The 18487-nt window shown below is 38.5% G+C and overlaps 1 protein-coding gene across 2 annotated transcripts in view; it reads right to left on the reverse strand.

Moving 5' to 3' along the window:
• The window catches only part of SH3KBP1 (SH3 domain containing kinase binding protein 1), a 213979-nt gene that overhangs the window by 48471 nt on the left and 147021 nt on the right, over positions 1 to 18487 (reverse strand). For both annotated transcript variants that reach the window (XM_058821978.1, XM_058821985.1), the window contains 2 exons: positions 14219 to 14294; positions 4861 to 4955 (listed from right to left, as the gene is read on the reverse strand). In XM_058821978.1, the coding sequence (XP_058677961.1) occupies positions 4861 to 4955; positions 14219 to 14294 (171 nt within the window). The remainder of the gene's footprint in view (positions 1 to 4860; positions 4956 to 14218; positions 14295 to 18487) is intronic.

Consider the following 18487-nt stretch of genomic DNA (forward strand, 5'->3'; position numbering starts at 1 on the left):
TCCTTATGCTCTTCTACTCACCTGTGCTTACTTGTCTGTCTTATCACTCCACTGCACATTCCTCAGGGCAGGAAGTTGCTAAATGTACAGCATTTTGAACCACAAAACTTGCAAATCTCTCAATAAATTATTAACGGTAACACCAAAAGCAAATACAAGCTTTGTAAAAAGTGATTGCCATTATGCTTATTTTTATAACTAGGTTTGTGGCTCTTTGCCCCCCAGCACAGAATTAAGCTCTACAAATTGGGTCGCCATTAAATATCTAGACCAGATAGTCATGTAAATTTTTCACTAGTAATTATCCTATTGTGTCTTTTATGATACCAATGCAGTAACTTTCCCAGTGCTACTTGAATAGCATGAGCAAAACCACCTTATAACTTCAGAATTGCTGCTGATATCAGTGCTGCCCACTGATAATAAGGGTTCAGATGAGGATATCTTTCCATTGCTGCCAGCTTTTCAAACTTGCAATGATTTTTGAAGCAACTAATTTTATTTATCCAGACCATTTTCACTCCTGGGAACAAAGTGGTCTTTGCTGTCTAGAGCTCATGTAGATTGATGCACTGCAATGAAATATTCTTTACATCCTTGCAGTAAAACTGCTTTTGAATGAGTGCACAGCTGCCAGCGTGTGCTTGATGTATTTGCTTTGAAATTATGTAGCCATTTCTATTGATCCCTCACACAGGTAATTTTCTGCGTGCCAGTGAAGTCTTCAGAATCCTATGCATTTTGTCATAATTTATCAAAGCTATTAATAAATTTGTAGAAAAGTGGCTTACAAAAGCTAGATCTAAGAAGGCTGGAATAAAAAGTCCTGTAAAATTTTAATGATGACCGTTGAAAATGTCACATGAATTTTCTGCTGCTTAGAAAATACAATATTTATTACAAATACAAGCATGATAAAAGATTTGTTTGCCACTCTCCTTCAGCTGCAGCGTGCAGTGATTACCAGTGTTCTTACCCACACCCAAATGCTGTCAGGAATATTTTGAAGACACAAAACAACCCCAAAAAACCAAAAACCTAAGGAACACAAATGTTTGACAATATAAAAATAATCTACAGTGTCAATCTCATGGCCTATTACCATTCATAATTTTAACCTTATGAACATATCTAATCATCAAAATGCACAACCATCACCTTAACTGTATAAGTAATATTACTGTATTTTGGTTTTTATTCTTTCTTTCAAAGGTGCATCTTTCTTAGACTCCCTTTTTGCACAGCAAAGGTACCAGATCTTTTCGTTTATTGCCTTGAAGATGAAGTTTTTACCTTCTGTTACAATTCTGACCAATGTTTTCAGGGGTTTTACATTATTCTGCATGAAAGAATTAAAGGAATACTATTTGCCCACTTTTATTTCCACTTATTAATAAATAAAACCTTTTCTAGGTATTTACAAGGGTATTTGCTTCACTGGGCAATGAAAGGGAAGAAAAACCTTTTCCAGAATTTTTGGAATAGATGTATGTGAATTTTGGGCTTTTCTTCAGTCTTTTAGGTACATTTTAACTAAGATATATTTGGACTCAATCTCCTAGTGTGTATTTTCCAAATAATTGGCAATTATTTTTGGTTATCAGTTTTGCATAATGCCATCCTTTACCCTGTATCTCCCCAAATACACACCACTCTGACCTGTAAGTGATCAGCCTCTAATGACTTTCTTCAGCACTTAAATAAACCTTTCCAGCACATTCTCCATGTGATTAGGGAGTCACTTGTGATTTAGCAAATTTGTTCAAAGTTTTCTTTAGCTATTTCAAAGAAACCTCAGATATTCAAATTCTCCTATCACAGAGACCTATTGGGAAGTTCTGACCAGCTTGTGATTCAAGATCTCAACATCCATCAAAACAGTGAGAACTTGCAACAGAGTCTGCTCTTTATATTAGAGAGATATTTTATGATCTTGATTTTATGATCTTGACAAAGGGACTTTTACAACTCAATTGAATAAAAGAAAGAGAAATCTGTTATATTCTTATCCTTTTTGTCTGTGGATACTGTTAAAATGGTGATATTGAATTCTGCATTTACTGATTCTACACCTTTCCACAAAATTAGGTCCTAGCATTTTAAGATGAACCTTAGACAAACAGTTTCCTCCATTGTCACACAGTGTGCACCCGTACCCAGGCTCCTGTAGGAACTTCCCATCTAGCTCATTTGATCCATCCCCTTTTGTCTTACCACCTATCATGTGTTATCTTCATGGTTTTAAGATTATTGTAATGCATTTTACATTCTTCTAATGAGATTTCTCTCCCATTCTTCTGTCACTCATTACTTCAGCCACTCCCACACATTCTCACCAATGCTGTTGTTTTCAAATAGAAGCAATTTCAGCATGAGTTAAAATTATGAATCTTCAATGCTCCGATGGATCTAATTGTGGAAACCCAGACTAGTCTAGTGACAGACATTTTATGCTGGGAATCTATATCACTTTTTAGTTTTAGTGATTTCAACAAAATAAATTATTTTACAATAATGCATCTGTGGTTGTAGGAAGTACTGTGACACCCATCTGTTTCCTTAGAAGTAGCAGTCTTCTCTCTTTAGGTCTACATAATTGAGAAGAATAAATGTTGCCTAATGCTTTCCAGCATAGAAAGCAAAACCTGCAAAACAATTCATTACAAATAAATTAAAAGAAACTCTGTGATCTGATAGCAAAGCATATCAATGATAATAACTTCTGAAGCATTCCATATGTTTCTCTTTGATGCCTCTTAGTCAGCATGGCTCACTAACTGGTCATGTGTGGTGATTTGAGCTCCAGGTCACTCTCTAGCAGAAGCCATTGGTGGGCAGAAAGGTGGGGCTGACTTTGTTATTGCTGACTAAAAGAAAGATGACAACAGACATCTGCTTCAGAAGATCTGGAGTAAAATAAAGTTACTGTATTTTGTGGTAAAGCATAAAGGAGACGTCACTGTTTTCAGAACTCTACAGCAAAGACCCTGACACCACATAGCCTGAATTTTATTTTTTTAACTGTGTTAAAAACAGATGAAGAAACCCCACAAGTCTGCAAAGCACAAAAGGATCTGCAAAGTGACTGCTTGTTAAGCACCATTTCTGCAGTGGCTCAGATCAGTTCTGACAGTGCATAAAAAGGCATCCCTAGAGAAACTCCAGGATTTTGTGCATTGAGATCCCCCTCTCTAGAGACATGGGTTTATGTAAGTGTTCACAGATGTGACATGACACAGAAAAAGAGAAGAAAAGTAAATAAAATGTCTGCAATGGCTTGATATCACTGGAGAACAGAAGGACAGGGCTAGAGAATAGTGTATTTACTATTCCAAATCATTCTCTTTGCCTGGCTTGGAAAATTGATCAATGTGGTCAAATCATCAGCTTAGTTTTTATAAAAGACAAATATCCTTCCACTGTGGCAGAGGGAAGAAGAAAATGCAAAAAAGCAAGCTAATGAAATCTCACATAGAAACCTCAGTAATGTAATTGTCTTTTTATCTATGCTTGCTGATGAACACAGCTCCACCCAGAGACCAGCCATCTTGGGGAATTAAATCATTCTGGTCAATAAAGCATAAAGTGGACAGGAGAAACCTCTTAAAAGCCATTTTCATGATCAGAAACACTGTTAAATACTCACAAGAGAACATTCTAAATCAGGCAAAGCTACACAGCTCTACAAGCTAAACAAAGGTCAATGAGGGCAAGCCATTAAAGGATATTTAATGTACACAATTTATTTTTACATTTGCAGTTTCTCTTCCTACCACATGTGTGATTACTTTTCTTTGGTTTCATGCATATTGTTCAGGACAAAGATGTCCTATAGGATTGAAAATAGCTTCATATGTGGCAAACACAGCCCCAGATGGACTTCCCAAGTTTTGGGGTTTTTTTCACCCAGTGCCAAATTGTTCAGTCAAGTAACAATTTCTTATGACACATCAATTATAGAATTAATTATTTTACTTTCATATAAGCTCAAACAAAAGCAGCAGTATTGTGTACATTGCTATGATTCATCTTCCTCATGGAAGATCCACAGCTTTTTCTAGTTTATAGATTTTTTTTTCCCCCACAAATATTTATGTCCAGCAATCCAAAACTTTTAAACAAACTGTAAAGTCTTTAAAGAGGAGCAGGAAATTAAGTGCACCTAAATTGTAATCTGTTCTTTGTAACATGGTGCACAGCTCTTCCAAAGGAAAACCAACTGTTTACTCACCATCTCACTCTATGGCTTTTGGAGATTTAGTATAAATCCTGGCACTGTTTTTTAATTTCTAATCTTAAATAATTACACATAGTTTTAGAAAAAACACAGATGTAAAACTATTTATTTTCTGCTCTGTCATCTTTCTCTGCTTTACCAGAATATTAAGGGTGGCTAAATTTTAAATGTTTAGTTCAGTAAATTAATTTAGCCACATTACTTCAAAATCTAACACAAAAATCTAATTCACAATGCCTACAAGAGAAATAACTCATTCACCAAAGAGAGATATTCAAAGCTGTTGCTTTCCTGAATCTTCCAGTTTATTTTCTAAGCCATTATGTTTGTTACAGGGATCAATTTACAATTTATGTTGATCTGCCAGCGGATTCAAATTAAAATTAATTGTATAAATTTGAGCACACATTGGCTGTTCTTTGCTTAACGTTCATTATCAGGGTAAGGCTCTAAAGCACAAGAGGAAGGGAGATGTAGAGCTCTGAAGTCTGCATAATGTTTCATTGTCAAACCAGCATTGGTTTAGCAGCAACACTATAGGCACAAACTAATTTTATGGCAATTTAATTATGCAAATTTTAAAAACTGTATCACTGCTTATAGGAGAATAGTATTGCTTTTACCTTACTGATAAGTGTGACAACATCACCTTCCCGGATTGTGAGTTCATCGTCGTTCTGCGCTTCGTACGGAAATATCACTTTGCAATACTCCTTGTCTGAAAGGAAGAACATTCACTGTGATAAATTATCACTTTATAACAACTGCTTATTCAAGGGTGAATAATCTTCATAAAATATTCCATTAGTGTCTCTGTGCTGCCTCATTTCCTTGCCATCTTTCTCTTTGTATTTTAGACCTTCACAAACAACATGAAATATTTAAAAAACTGCAGGCTGATAAGCATTCCCACACACGTCATCCAGGGAGTCAGCTCTGTAGCCCCTAGAACCATTATCTCAAATGAAATTGCTCCAGACAGCAACCTGCCACCAGCCTTTCCCTTAGAGTAAACCTGTATCTGCCACTTCCTTCCATAGTTCCACTGGTACAGCCTCCCACCAGACTGCATAAACTGAAACATAAAGAATGCAGTAGGGTGACACAGCTTACCTACCCCCTTGTGTGCAAGAAAGCAGATATTTATGAATCCATACAGATGGTACAACAATAAATAAGACATTAATGAATGTTACTCCATTAATAACTAAACCACCTGTACACTCAGTGTAAGAGTTTTGAGTATTACTCCAAAGTTTCCTTGATTCTTTTTCCTTTACTGTCTATAAGGGCATCATCTCAACTTTCATCTGGAAAATACAGAAGCCAGCACTCCTACTCAGAAATCATAAAAAGCAGTTGTCATGAAAAGCAGTTACTTCCATGTTGCTGTGCAACAGATGAGTATGTCAATGTGCCTTACAAATAAAAAGGGAATATGTTTTACAGCTGTTAAACTATGCATAAAAATATGTGATACTCCAAGACAGCAGGTCTAAAAGGACTAAGTAAACTACTCTACTGTTTGTAGAAGGGCATGTGATTTTGTAGAAATGTTCATCTCCCTTTAAATGTCTCATTTTTGATGACTTCTCTGTCTAGTCAACTTCCATATTCAATGCAGAGAAGTACTGGCAGGCCACAGAAATCCAAATTAATTTGAAATAACAGGACTTATTCTTTTATCATTACTATAAAGAGAACCTGCATTATCACACTTGAGGGTATCTGAGGCTCTACCAGGGGGTCAGTTCAGCTGCCCAGACACTAAGTGCCTTTTCAGACACTTGTGAGTGTGTAAGACACATGCATAGTATGGCAGAACCTATGGAATTCCCAGGTTCCTCTGGTCTGACAGCCGGAGGTAATTCAAAACAAAATACCATGGGGGTATCTCAATGAGCTCCAGATGCAGGCTACTGATTTCAGCCCCCAAGCTTTGGTCCTGTGTCTAAATTTAGATTCAGGCATCCAATGTTAGAAACCAACCTGGTCAGGGCATTAAAGTCAATGGAGACCAGGTCACTAAACTGAGCAAAGCCTTGAGAGCCACTCCTGACTCCAGGAGCAGACACCTACATTTGATTACCTGAACCATTTGCTCCCTGGACAGCAGTGACAGATGTGTAATGGGACCAGCCCCCAAAAAATCCAGATACCAAACTCATGATTATAACCCAAACTTAGGGCTCTGACACATAAGCTCCCTCCAAACTTCTAAAGTTTAGTGAGAGGAACACCAGCTGTAAAGAAGCAGCCCAGAAATGTGCATCTGAAAATTTGCTCTCTGCAAGCACCATCAGCCTGAGAAATTAAATAGCACTAGTAGTGAACAGGAAAGCTCTTCATTTCACACACAGTCATTCAGAAACAGTATGAATTTTATGTGTCATTGGTTCAAGCAAGCAAGAACTTCTTAGGCTTTTCAGATTTCTTATTCTGAACTCAAATATTTAAAATGTTTGATGACCATTACAGTTGGTTTTCTGGCCATGCCCTGTATTAGGTCTGGCTGACATGGAGTTAATTTTCTTCACAGCAGCCCACATGGTGCTGCATTTTTGATTTGTGACTAAAACTGCACTGGTTACACACTGGTGTTTTCACTGTTGCCCAGCATACCTACACAGCTTTCTTTTTCCCCCCTTTTCTATCCCCCAAGTAGGCCAGGGTGAGCAAGAAGCTGTAGGGGACACAGCAGCTGACCCAAGATGAGTAAAGGGATATTCTGTGCCATATGGCCCCCTGCTCAGCAATAAAAATGAATAATGCAATAAATGGCTTTGGGGGTGTTTCCATTCCTTGGAGACTGGCTGGACATTGATCCCCTGTAGGTGGTGAAAGAATTGAGCTACTGAATGGTGGTTGCCTTTGTGCTGCCTCTTTTTATTTATCTTTCATTTATTTATCAAACTGTCTTTATTCATTGATTTTCTCGCTTTTGCTTGCTCGGCTCTCTCCCATATGGGGAGCAAGTGGCTGGGTGGAGAACAGCTGCTGGGTGGGCCAGCTCACCAAACCTCCCCTGGAGTCGCTGGAGAAACAAAATTCAGGTGAAGAAAATGAACAAAAGTTTTGAGGGAAAAGAAGTGAGCAAGGGAGGGAAATCCTTTTCCCTGTTCTGAAAGCAGAGAACGCTATGAAATAAACATTTGGTGACTTTTCCAAACCACTGGGCATGTGCGAACCACCAGGTCACAACTCAGATTCAGAAGATAAAATGGATGTCCAACTGCTGCTTTACTGCATTCTGAGGAAGGGTTGGGATGTCTCCTTGTGGACTTGGCTAGGTTGTTTCACCTGCTCACTGCCTTACCTTAGAGACAGTATAACAACATTTTATGTAAAAGCTGGTAGAAAGCTCACACACAGTAACTTAGCTGGATGCAAAGCAGCATGTAGATAAATATGAGATTCAACACATTTTACACTTCAGTGGCATGCTGCCTTAAATTATCATCGTGGGTTTTTTTCCTATTCTGAGTATATCCACACTCTGAAAAGCAGCTGTGCTAAATAATAGATTCAATGTATTAGCCCAGAGTTGATGTAGATGCAATACTGCACTAAAGAAGCTGAGTGCTGCACACTCAGGCAAGTCTCCAGTTACTGGGAAGAGGCTTAGCATTTCTTTTTTGGGATGCAGAACTGACTGGATTCTCAGAGGTAAACAACACCTGAGGCCCAGAAGGATGATACCAGAACATCCATTCTCAGACACATACATTGATCCTCCGTTCAATAACAGCATCAGCTGAAGATTAAGTGGGAAGCCAAGCACAAAGTACAGCCAAAAAACTGCAAACAGGCACCACAGCATCACTCTGACAGGATGTCTGCAGTGCACCTTCTGCTCAAGGCACATGAATCACACAGGCTTCAGGTTAAAAAATGCTTTGGATAGCAAAGGGTTTGGGTATCCTGAGTCCTGTAACAGAGAAGCCTCCCTCAGGCTTGCTATTTGAAGACTGGGTATTTGAATTGTCTTTCAGGATGAAGACCCTGATAGACAAGAGTGGAGAAAGGGCTGTGGTTTCAGCATCTGAAATATCAGTAGATGATCAGGAAGCAAGCTCTCTCCAGCAGACAGATACACTTCTTGTCCTTCTAGTTTTGGTGTCAAGAACTCTGTTGTCCCCAACTCTGTCCATTCTCCCCACCAAATTATAAACCTTTTATTTTCTTAAACAAAAGCAAACCTAAATAACAGCAAACCAAGGAATTAAACTATAGAAAATGTCAAAAATCAACCAATTGATGATGTGGTTCATAAAGAGCCAGGAGAAACTTCTGAGAGGCACAAGAGGGAGCTGGGGGAGGCTCATGGTCCCCCTGTGCTCTGAATGCTGGCACAGGAACACAGAGTGAAGGAACAGCCACAGAAAAAGAATATGGTTTATGTACAGTGGAAGTCTGGACTTCCTGAGTACAATTCAGACAAACCTACACTAAATCACTGAGCCCAGTGGATCATCTTGCAACAGAGGTCTCAACATCACAGATGGGTTGGGAGCAATGTAAGCAACTGGACAAAGTCAGCTTTCAATCTTCTCCTAAGGGATAGGTAAACCAACATGATTTAAGCAAGCAAAAACAAAGCCAACAGAACTCAAAATAATATGAACCTTTAAAATCAGATTAATAAAAGCAGAGAAAAATCTAATAGGCTATGTCACATCAGGACTAAAATTGTCCTTACTCAGTAAGACACAATACCGCAGCAGAATGTAGAAACACTTAATGTCCACAGTCCTGTTTAGATAGGAAGGAAGAAAAGAGAAAAAACTTATTTCAGACACAGCATTGTATAGACCACACTGGAATTTGCTGAATTTGAATTTGGGATTTTCTGAATAAAATAAAAAAAAACCCAGAAAAATACTAAGAGTCAAAACAATATGTCCTATTATATGCCTGGCAAATAAGCCAAATTAAAACTTCAAACTAAGATACTAAGTATCCCTCAGCTATAGATGATAAATCTCATTTTTACATTTGACATCCAAAGCTGAGTTTATACATCACAGACAGTTCTTCCAGAAGCCTCTGTTTTTCCTCCTGACCTGATAAAAATATATCTGTTAATAAACCCCCAACAGCAGATGTCTTGGAAACAGTAAGGGAGAAGAAAAGATGATACTCATGAGCTTTTTAGTGCTGTTTTATCAATTCAGCAGTACTTTACTCTATCAGACATCAGTCTCTCACTGCAAACTCACAGCTCCTCCCAACCACGGGCACTGCTCAAGGGACTGAGTGAATGGATAAAGCTAAAGGGTATGAGATATTTTATGGGGGTTGTTATCATGTGTCTTTGTGCAACACTGTCTGTCCCCAGGTTGAAAATGGGGCCTTTTTGGCAAAGTCCCAACCCCTCGAAACATCATTGCTCAAGAGGAAGAGCAATAGCAAGGGGCCACTTCACTACCCAGGCCATTGCAGGGACAGTGTTCCCCTGACAGAATCCAGTGGCTCAATGTGTATTTACAACTGCAGCGTAAAGAGCTGATGTCAAGCTGCAGACCTGCTCTGGGACTTGGGGTCCTGCAGTAGTATACCAGGTAAATTGGTTTGTTTGTATTTTGAGAGACTGGTTAAATATTGTACTGTTCCAACCAGATCTGAGCAAACTCCATTTACTGTATCAGTGAACCCTGCTGCACTTCTAAAGCATGACTCTTGTGTTTGTTCTCCTGCCACACTCTTGGGGTGAGCTGAAACCTTCAAGAAGGCAGTCCACAGACAAATATTCATTCCAGCTTAAATTTCAATGGGGACAGTGACTCTGGAATTTGCTTTTCCTCTTAGGGCAGGATGACACAATCTCTTTCTTTTACTTCTATTGTTGCTTCTTTGTATGGTTAATCTTTGTGGCTTAAATATTTCCCCATTAGCAAAGTCTAAATCATACAGCAATCAATATGGACACAAACAGTAATACTAAGCAAGAAAACAAGCAGCATTAAGGTAGTATTCCTTGAGCTTAAACTTCCTCTCTTTGACTATCACTCATAAAATGTTTCTGAAATGCAGTAAAACATACAAAATCTAATGAAAAATTACATAATTATTACCAAAATCTCAAATCAGACAACAAAAAAAAAATCCAAACACTATATTCAGCACAATTTGGTTTTACTATTAATTGCTGCACTCAAGACTCATAAATAGATTTCACTAATAAATATTTTCACAGAACTTAGTAAGATGTAAACTGTCAAAACACCATCTTATTAAGAAAACAGAAACAGAAGTAACTATGGTCCTATTAATACATATTCACCATGCAAAAAGATTGTTTGCTATGATCTTGGTATTCCTATACAATAGCTTAACACAAATTTTAAATAGTGAGTGGAGTAATCAAATTAAGTGCTGTGGTGAAGGCACTCTGTGACTTACTGCATTTGCTCTTTTGTTGTCTGCTTTTTTATACTTTATTAATGCAGTCTCAGTAATCTGCAAGAACTCTGAGATGTTGTGGATGGTTTTGTTTTTCTTAATTTTAGAATCCAACAGAGCTACTTCAAAGATATATTTTCTACAACATATCCTATTCACCACAAGCCACTCATACTAAAAGTAAGCTATTTCATAGAAAACAATATATCCCACCCCAGAAAGAGGATTGTAAACACTCATGCATTAATGTGCCATCCTATCTACTTGGCAGAGATGGAACTTCAAGAGCAGAATACTCCTCTAAATCTAGGAATCCACAAATCTAGATCAAACAGCTCTCCCCTTTTCTCTTTGAAGATGCATTCCCTCATTTGTAAAAGATTACTGATGTTTTCCAAGGGATCACTCAAACCCTGTAAAGATTTGTACCTTCACTGTGCTCTTCCTTTGAGCAAAAATTGTCTTTGGCCCTCAAGACTCATAAAATCTTAAGTACATTTCTGGGGAGATTTACAAAGTGTATTGTTGGGAGATGCATCTTAGAGACCACACACCTCTGCCTTTTGCTTCAACAAACTCACCCCATTGCAGAGCTTAGCTCACCTTGCACGTTCCAGGAGCAGTTGGCACATTAAGTGCCTCACTGCTGATCACTGCCCCATCACATCAGAAAAGTTACAGAAAAAAGCAGACTGGAATCCAAGTGTGAGAAAAGTCAGCAATCATCACTCCTTGATGAAGCCCCATGGGCAGAGGGAAAATGCTGCTGGTGCCTGCTTCCTCTCTCTTTTCTCAATGCAACTGCATTTTTTTAATCCAGTTGGCACTAAGGTATAACATCATCAGTCATGGAAATAAATGACGAAAATTAAAAACTGGATTCTTCCTCACCCAACATAACCTCTGTCTTGCTTGCAGCATTCATCTCCAAGAGTAATCCCAAAGGAATCTAAACCATGTATCTAAAAGCTCCCTCTGTGTTCTGAACTTAGTCTGTGGATCTTCTGTTTCCTGCTGCTTCCTTGGAGAATGGCACAGTATCTGTTCTGCTCAGCAGGTAAAGACTCCAGCAAGGACTGGGACACGACCATCCCAGGCAGAAGTGAAAGTACTTGAGGTCCAAGGTGGAATAATACTTTTGTGCTGAGCACAGCAATGGGAACATTCACCAGTTTTCTGAGACTGCAAACTTCCTTCTGCTGAATGCCTTTTCAAGCTTGTTTGTGGTAAAAAGTAAAAATTGAATTTTTGAGAAAAGACAGATACTATACAGATTATAGTCCTGTGCCAAGGTCTGATCATACTCCTAATTTCTGACTATCAGACATTAATTTTATTATGGAGAAATTATTCCTCTGCCTATATTAAACACCAAACCAGACTGAAGCAGGTTTCATTTACACTGAAAGGTTTTTCAATTTAAGTGAAGGACAACTTCAGCTGAATGAAATGTGTCTTCAATGATGTCATTTGAGGCTAAGAAAATTATATATAATTACATTACATCAGACCTTCCTATAGATGTGCTTCTCTTTCCCAAGCATTAACAGAGATGCCAAGAATTCTACTGAGGCCCCAGAGATTCCAGAAAATATAAAACAATAAATAATGCAGTTTTGTTAAAATGCAACAAGATACTGTGCAAATAAGTAGTCCACTTTTCTCACCAACTCTGACAAAGTGGATGTTGAATGAAGACAGCAATAGAAGGATCTTTCTGGCCAAAAAGATATGTCCATGGGAAATGAAAAGAGGTGAAAAGAGGACCATCCAGAGCCCAAAAGTGTTGATGGAAAAGTGTCTCTGAAAAGTGAAAAGTGTCTCCCATACATTCAGCCAGAGCTCAGTGCATCATGGTAGAAGACACAATTTTCTAACCATTGGTCAGAAGGTTTCCACACTCAATTTATAAAATATGAACCTCCCATACCCTGGGATGGGATTTAGTGAGCAGCTTCAGCTGTCAGAAGTATAAGGTGATGTGGAAGAAGCAGCCTGGCTTCCACACAAGGGTCAATGCTGCAGGTGGGAAAGCCCCTGGACCTGCACTCAGGTCAGCTTGAGCTGCTCAGCCTGCAGGCTGGCAAAGGCAATTCCAAAACACCTTCAGGAGCCCTCTTCTGCATTAGCAGTTCACACATTTTTCAGTATTTCAAGTTTCCACTTCCTCAGGGCAATTGAAATCATGCAGTATTTCCCATTAGAGCCTGCTGGCATGGGGGCACAAGATGAGAGGATGTAGCAAGTCAGTGATTGTGGTGGGGCTAATGGACAGTAACTCACTAAAAGCTCTTTTAAGCTGCTTTTCCAACTCTGAGCTGAAAACCTGAACAAACCAGTTTGCAACCACACACTTCCCTCAGACAGACCCTGCCCTGCTGATCCAGATGCTTTCCTACATATGTCTGTATTGGTTTCAGTTCTGAGACAAAATGTTATCTGACAACTATCCAAAAAAGATTAACACATCAGGGAAGAAGGACTGGGCAATATTTAAAGAAAGTCAACTCTGTTATATTCAGCCTCTTTTCTAAGGTATGTCTCTTCCCTCTTACTCTTTTCCACCAGAATCTGTAACATTTATTTGCAACTCTACATAAATAAAATCAAAAGAAGGGGAATATATATTTATGTTATTTGGTAAGCTGGTTACATATGCCTCCCTAGAACAGCATAGAGACATACCTGAAAGATTTAATCATTATTTCATCAGTGCTAAGCACTGAAATGATGCAAAAAGGACTGAAGGTCAGAGAATCAGAGAATAGTTTGGATTAGAAAGAAACTTTAGGATCACCTAGTCCCAATGCCCCTGCCATGGGCAAGGACACCTTTCACTATACCAGGTGGCTCAGAGCCCCATCCAGCCCGGCCCTGAGCACTGCCAGGGATGGGGCAGCCATCCTTCTCTGGGCAGCCTGCTCTGTGCCTGACTATGCTCACAGCAAGAAATTTCTAACACCTGATCTAAACCTGCCCTCTCTCAGTTTAAAGCCATTTTGTCCTCGTCCTGTCACTACATTCCCCTATAAAAATTCACTCTCCAGCTCTCTTGTAGGTCCCCTTGAGGTACTGGAAAGCTGCTGGAAGGTCTCCCTGAAGCCTTCTCTTTGATTTCCCATACAAACCATTCCATGCATACAGTGTTATTTCTGATACATAAAGAAATAAAAATAAAATAATTACAATATTTTTTTTAAAAAAGGAAAAAGGCAAAGGCATTCGCAATGAGAGAATTTTTTCTATGACCTACCTACAAGTTACAACCTGAATTTGGATCTTATTCAACTCTGATTAATTCCAAAGTATCCTCAAGGCTGAAAGTTTATCACATAATTTAACTTGATTTTTAGTAGCAGAAAATCTGAGGTAGGGTCACAAGAGCAAAAACAATTCAGAGGATTCTGTGAAACAAAGCATTTTGTCTAGGTACCACCTACTCAAAGTTTATCCTAAATATATCTATCTGCATCCTGGCTTTTTTACATATAGGACACTCTTTTAACCAAAACCAAAGAAAAGCATTCAGCTTGATTTTAAGAGCACAAAGTGCAAAAAAGAAAAACCTATGAAACCTACTTTTTGTTCTGCTGTCCACTTCTATTTTTGTTGGCTCCTGAGTTGCTGTGGCTGGAGGTAATTTCTTCCCAACACTCTGAAAAAAAATAATTATTCTTCTTTAAAATTTGCAGGTTCAGTTAAAAGTTGGACAACATAAAAATAGTAATGGAAATACAAAATATAGGAGTAGAAAAGGGACAGTAAGGAAAAAGAGGCAAATTATAAACTATACTTATGCTTGTTACTGGGGATTAACTTTTTTCAAAATTATAAAGAATTAGTAAAAATGTGATCCTTTAATTTCCCTCTACTAATGTTTCTAACATTTTTAAATGATAACCCCTTAACACTTCCCTTAGTTTCAGGGAAGACTCACAGAAGTTTCACTGGTAGATTGAATATTAAACAATTGATGAAATGACTTAGGGAAAGATGTTATTCAGTACCAAAAGTAAAGCTGAAAGAAGCAGCAGAGAGGAACTCACTTGACTTCTGTTCATACAAGGAACATTCATTTCAGTCATTCTAGATTGAGTGTGATTTTTATATCAACATCTCTTTCTTATTTTATTTTTTTTATATCTTTTTAGCAAAAGTAACTAATTTACAGTGAACTACTATAATAAGCAATAATCTGCCTCAGACAGGTAAGTTGAGGTAATATTAAATAAATACCATCTGCTCCCACCAAAATAAAATAGAAGAAAATCAGTGATATTCATCTTTATGTATCTTCTCCTATTATATGCACACTATCCCCTCTCTTTCTCAGCTTGTCTCCCTATGATAAAAGTTTTCTATCTTTAAAATCCTAGCAATGTGTAGATAAGAAAATAAGCATAATTGTTGGCATAATTGTTTCAGAAAAGCCCTAGCTGCCATTCCCTGCAAGGTCTGCACAAGCACCACAAATCTCCTCCAGGCTCTCATGACCTCCCGAGTGACAGCTTAGAGAGCAGAGCGCTGAGATCCAGCCCTGCCAGTGCTGAGTACCACAAGGTCCATAAGAAAACCCTGGTCAATGTAAGAAGCAACAGGAGTAGGGCTCTTTGAGTAGCTGAATATTCCAAGGTGTATAAAGAATACTGAGAGCTCCATGTTAATAATATGCAATAACGTGTGATAATATATCTATGGAAAGGACTCAGATACACACAGGGATTTCAGGCTGGTAAAAAGAGCACTTAAGGAGGAAAGATAGTTCTGAGAGTTGTGCACAAGACATCATCAAATCCATGCTGGCAGCAATGCAGACTATGAATTGCAATAACCAAAGGCATTCCATTGAAATTTAACTTGCAGGTGGGAAGAAGAAACACCTGCCCTTCTAATGAGCTTATAACTCTGCTCAGAATCCAGAGTTTGTGAACTGCTAAGGAAGAGAAATAAACAACACAACACTAGAGAACCTCCCAAACTATTTTCTGAGGTGGGAATGAAAGCTAAGAGGCATTAGCTGGAAATAAGAAAAATAGGAGATAACAGATATCTGCAAATTGAGAGAGAGCGAAACAGAAAAGTTCATGACCTGGTTGTGCTGGAGAAGTTTAAAGTCAAGAAGGATGATTATAAATCTGAGATCTATCTACAAAGCAGTGAAAATTGTACTAAAAGAGATACAATGAAGAACTTGAAGCTACCAGGCATTGGCATTTACACAGACAGAAGTACAGAATGCCTCCAAGATGAAAGCAAGACTGGGAAGGCAGCTCCTGGTTCAGAGGCAAACAGGGCAGATCAAGATAGCTGCACATCACAGTACATGCTCAGTCATCCTCAAACCTTTATTCACATTTCTGCTTCATGAAATTGTTTAGGAAAATGATGAAAGTAGATACTCTAAACTGCACTGCAATATAGACATGCTCACTAAAAGAATATGAAAACTCTTTAAATTAGGGGAGGTTTTGTTATTTTAAAGATGAAATTATTATGCAAGAGGAGTTAATTAAAGGAAATATTTTAGTAATTGCTTTACCATACACGAATCATCAATTTTATGCCATGAAACCAAACACCATATAAACCCACAACAGGCTAAAATATAACAAGCTACAGATCACAACAAAAGAATAACGAGTAAAAAGGAAGATATTTGTGTATCCTACTGGAAAATCCATTATGCAAAGTAATTTCCTAATATATACAAGGAGATGCAACAGCAATGCTTGAAAACATTATTTCATCTGTTCATTCAGAACAAATGGCTGTGCAGGTGATAAATCAGCATTGGGAACCAATTTGTGAACAGAAAAGGGAATACTATCCAAACAAGGCTGCTCTTTTATTAGGAGCTAGGAGGAAGAATTAAAATAATTTTTATGAGGGTTGCATAGGACCCACTCCAGTGAGAAGGGATACCTGAATTTGTTGCAGGACAGGGAAAGCAGAAGACAAGTGGAACTGCTACTCTCTAATTGTGAGGGGACTACACTCTGTGATTTCTAGGGGTGAAAAAAGCATCACTGACAGGAAAAAGGAATAAAAAATTATAAGTCACGTAAATCTGGTTTCAGGTGGACATGAACTGCCAAGTTCAATTGTCCTGTTATGAGGTTCTAAAGGAGGTGGGATTTAAAAATTATTATTTATGTTTCCAATTGGTCTACATTTGCATGGAAAATGTGTCACCACTTTCTGAAAACATCTACATGAAACTTAATATAGTACTTTTTTGTTCATTAGGAAATACCCAAGATAAACTCTCCTCACTCTAAGAGATGCTGAATCCTCTTTGATCTGGTAAATCTGATGGTTTTGCTATAACAGGCTAAAAACTCCAGGATAGCTAAGACTTGGAGACCCAGACCAAACATTATTAGCAGACCCACCAATTTTTCTGACAAGAAAACAAAAATGGGAGACGGTGACATCTCCCATATAAGCCAGAAACTTTCCTGCCCTTTCTCCAACTCTTCTGTGTCACTCATACTCCCATACAGGTCAAATATCTACCAAATTTTTAGTGGTGGGGAGAACAAAGCAAGCCCAACTTGAATTCTTGCTGATCCAATACACATCTGCATGACATAGACTCCTCTTCTCAAAAACAGTTACTACAGGATATTTTGTTGTCTTCTTCAGCAAAGAACACCCAATATGTTGAACTGAAGATTTCAATATAATTCTTTCTCTTCCTCTGTTTTTCCTTCACATAAGAAGGTGGGCCAAGCCCTTCTAGACACATTGATCTGTGCTACAAAGTACTGATAGACAGCTCCAGCTTTGCTGGTAGTCTTTTGCCTGATTAATTCTTACCTTTTGGGCTCAGGATTCCTAAGAAGCAACTACATCTTAGCCCTTTGGGACACAGGCACAAAAGACTTAGAACTTGAAGGACATTTTGGGAATTTAGACATTCCAAATGCAATACCAGGATCCTCAACCCTGTCAGCAATCCCTGACCTCTCCCAGCATAAACTGTCTCACTTCATTTACCTAAATCTATCATGTTGTCAATAATGGTTGCAATTAAAAGTCAAATGCAGCATGAACCAGAATGCCCATAATGGTATCTCCCAGTAGTGTCCTAAAAACCAGGCTACAAAGACAAGTGAAGTTCTGCATTTTCTCTCTTAAACTATCTTGGATTCTTGGCTGCAGAAAGGTTTTATCACCAGCAAGAAAGGCAGCATATCATTCCATGCCCTTGTATCTCTAGCCCAGTGGTACAGAGACACTCCTAAAGACACTCCTAAAGTTTCGGTTTCCATCTGTCCCCCTCCAGCATGCTGATTATCATAAATCCCTTTTCTAGGTGGTGGCAGTGAGCCTTGCTCCACTTGCATTTCTCTGTAGATATCACTCTGACTTGCTCAGTCCTGTCACACAAGAAAAACATGGTGGAAACAGTTTGTGTTTTCTGACCCCAAGCCTAGGTTGACACCTAACACAACAGAATAGTATCAACAAAAGAGGCAGAATCTTAATCCCACTATTTCTGCATTAGATTATTTAGCTGTCAGACACAAATTTCATTTATCTCCTGACAAGAGAATCCTAAAGATGAAAAGGGATGAAGTGCCCTCTTGCTGCAGCAACAGCTGATAAAAGCATGAAAAATCACCATGATTTGGTGTACAGATATTCAGAGGGGTGAGACAGATTTAGCAGCAAGCTGGCAGTGCTAATGCTTGGTCAGTGAAACAAATGGAAGGACAGCCCAGCACCAAATAACCAGTTCTGTGGGCCCTGATGGCATTTTGGCACACTGCAAATCTGCATCACTGCAGACCACTTTCCTCTGATACTGAATTAACAGGGATTGCAAAAATTGCTTAGGTGGCC

Source organism: Ammospiza caudacuta, chromosome 2, assembly GCF_027887145.1.
Source record: "Ammospiza caudacuta isolate bAmmCau1 chromosome 2, bAmmCau1.pri, whole genome shotgun sequence".
Classification (NCBI taxonomy): Eukaryota; Metazoa; Chordata; class Aves; order Passeriformes; family Passerellidae; genus Ammospiza; species Ammospiza caudacuta.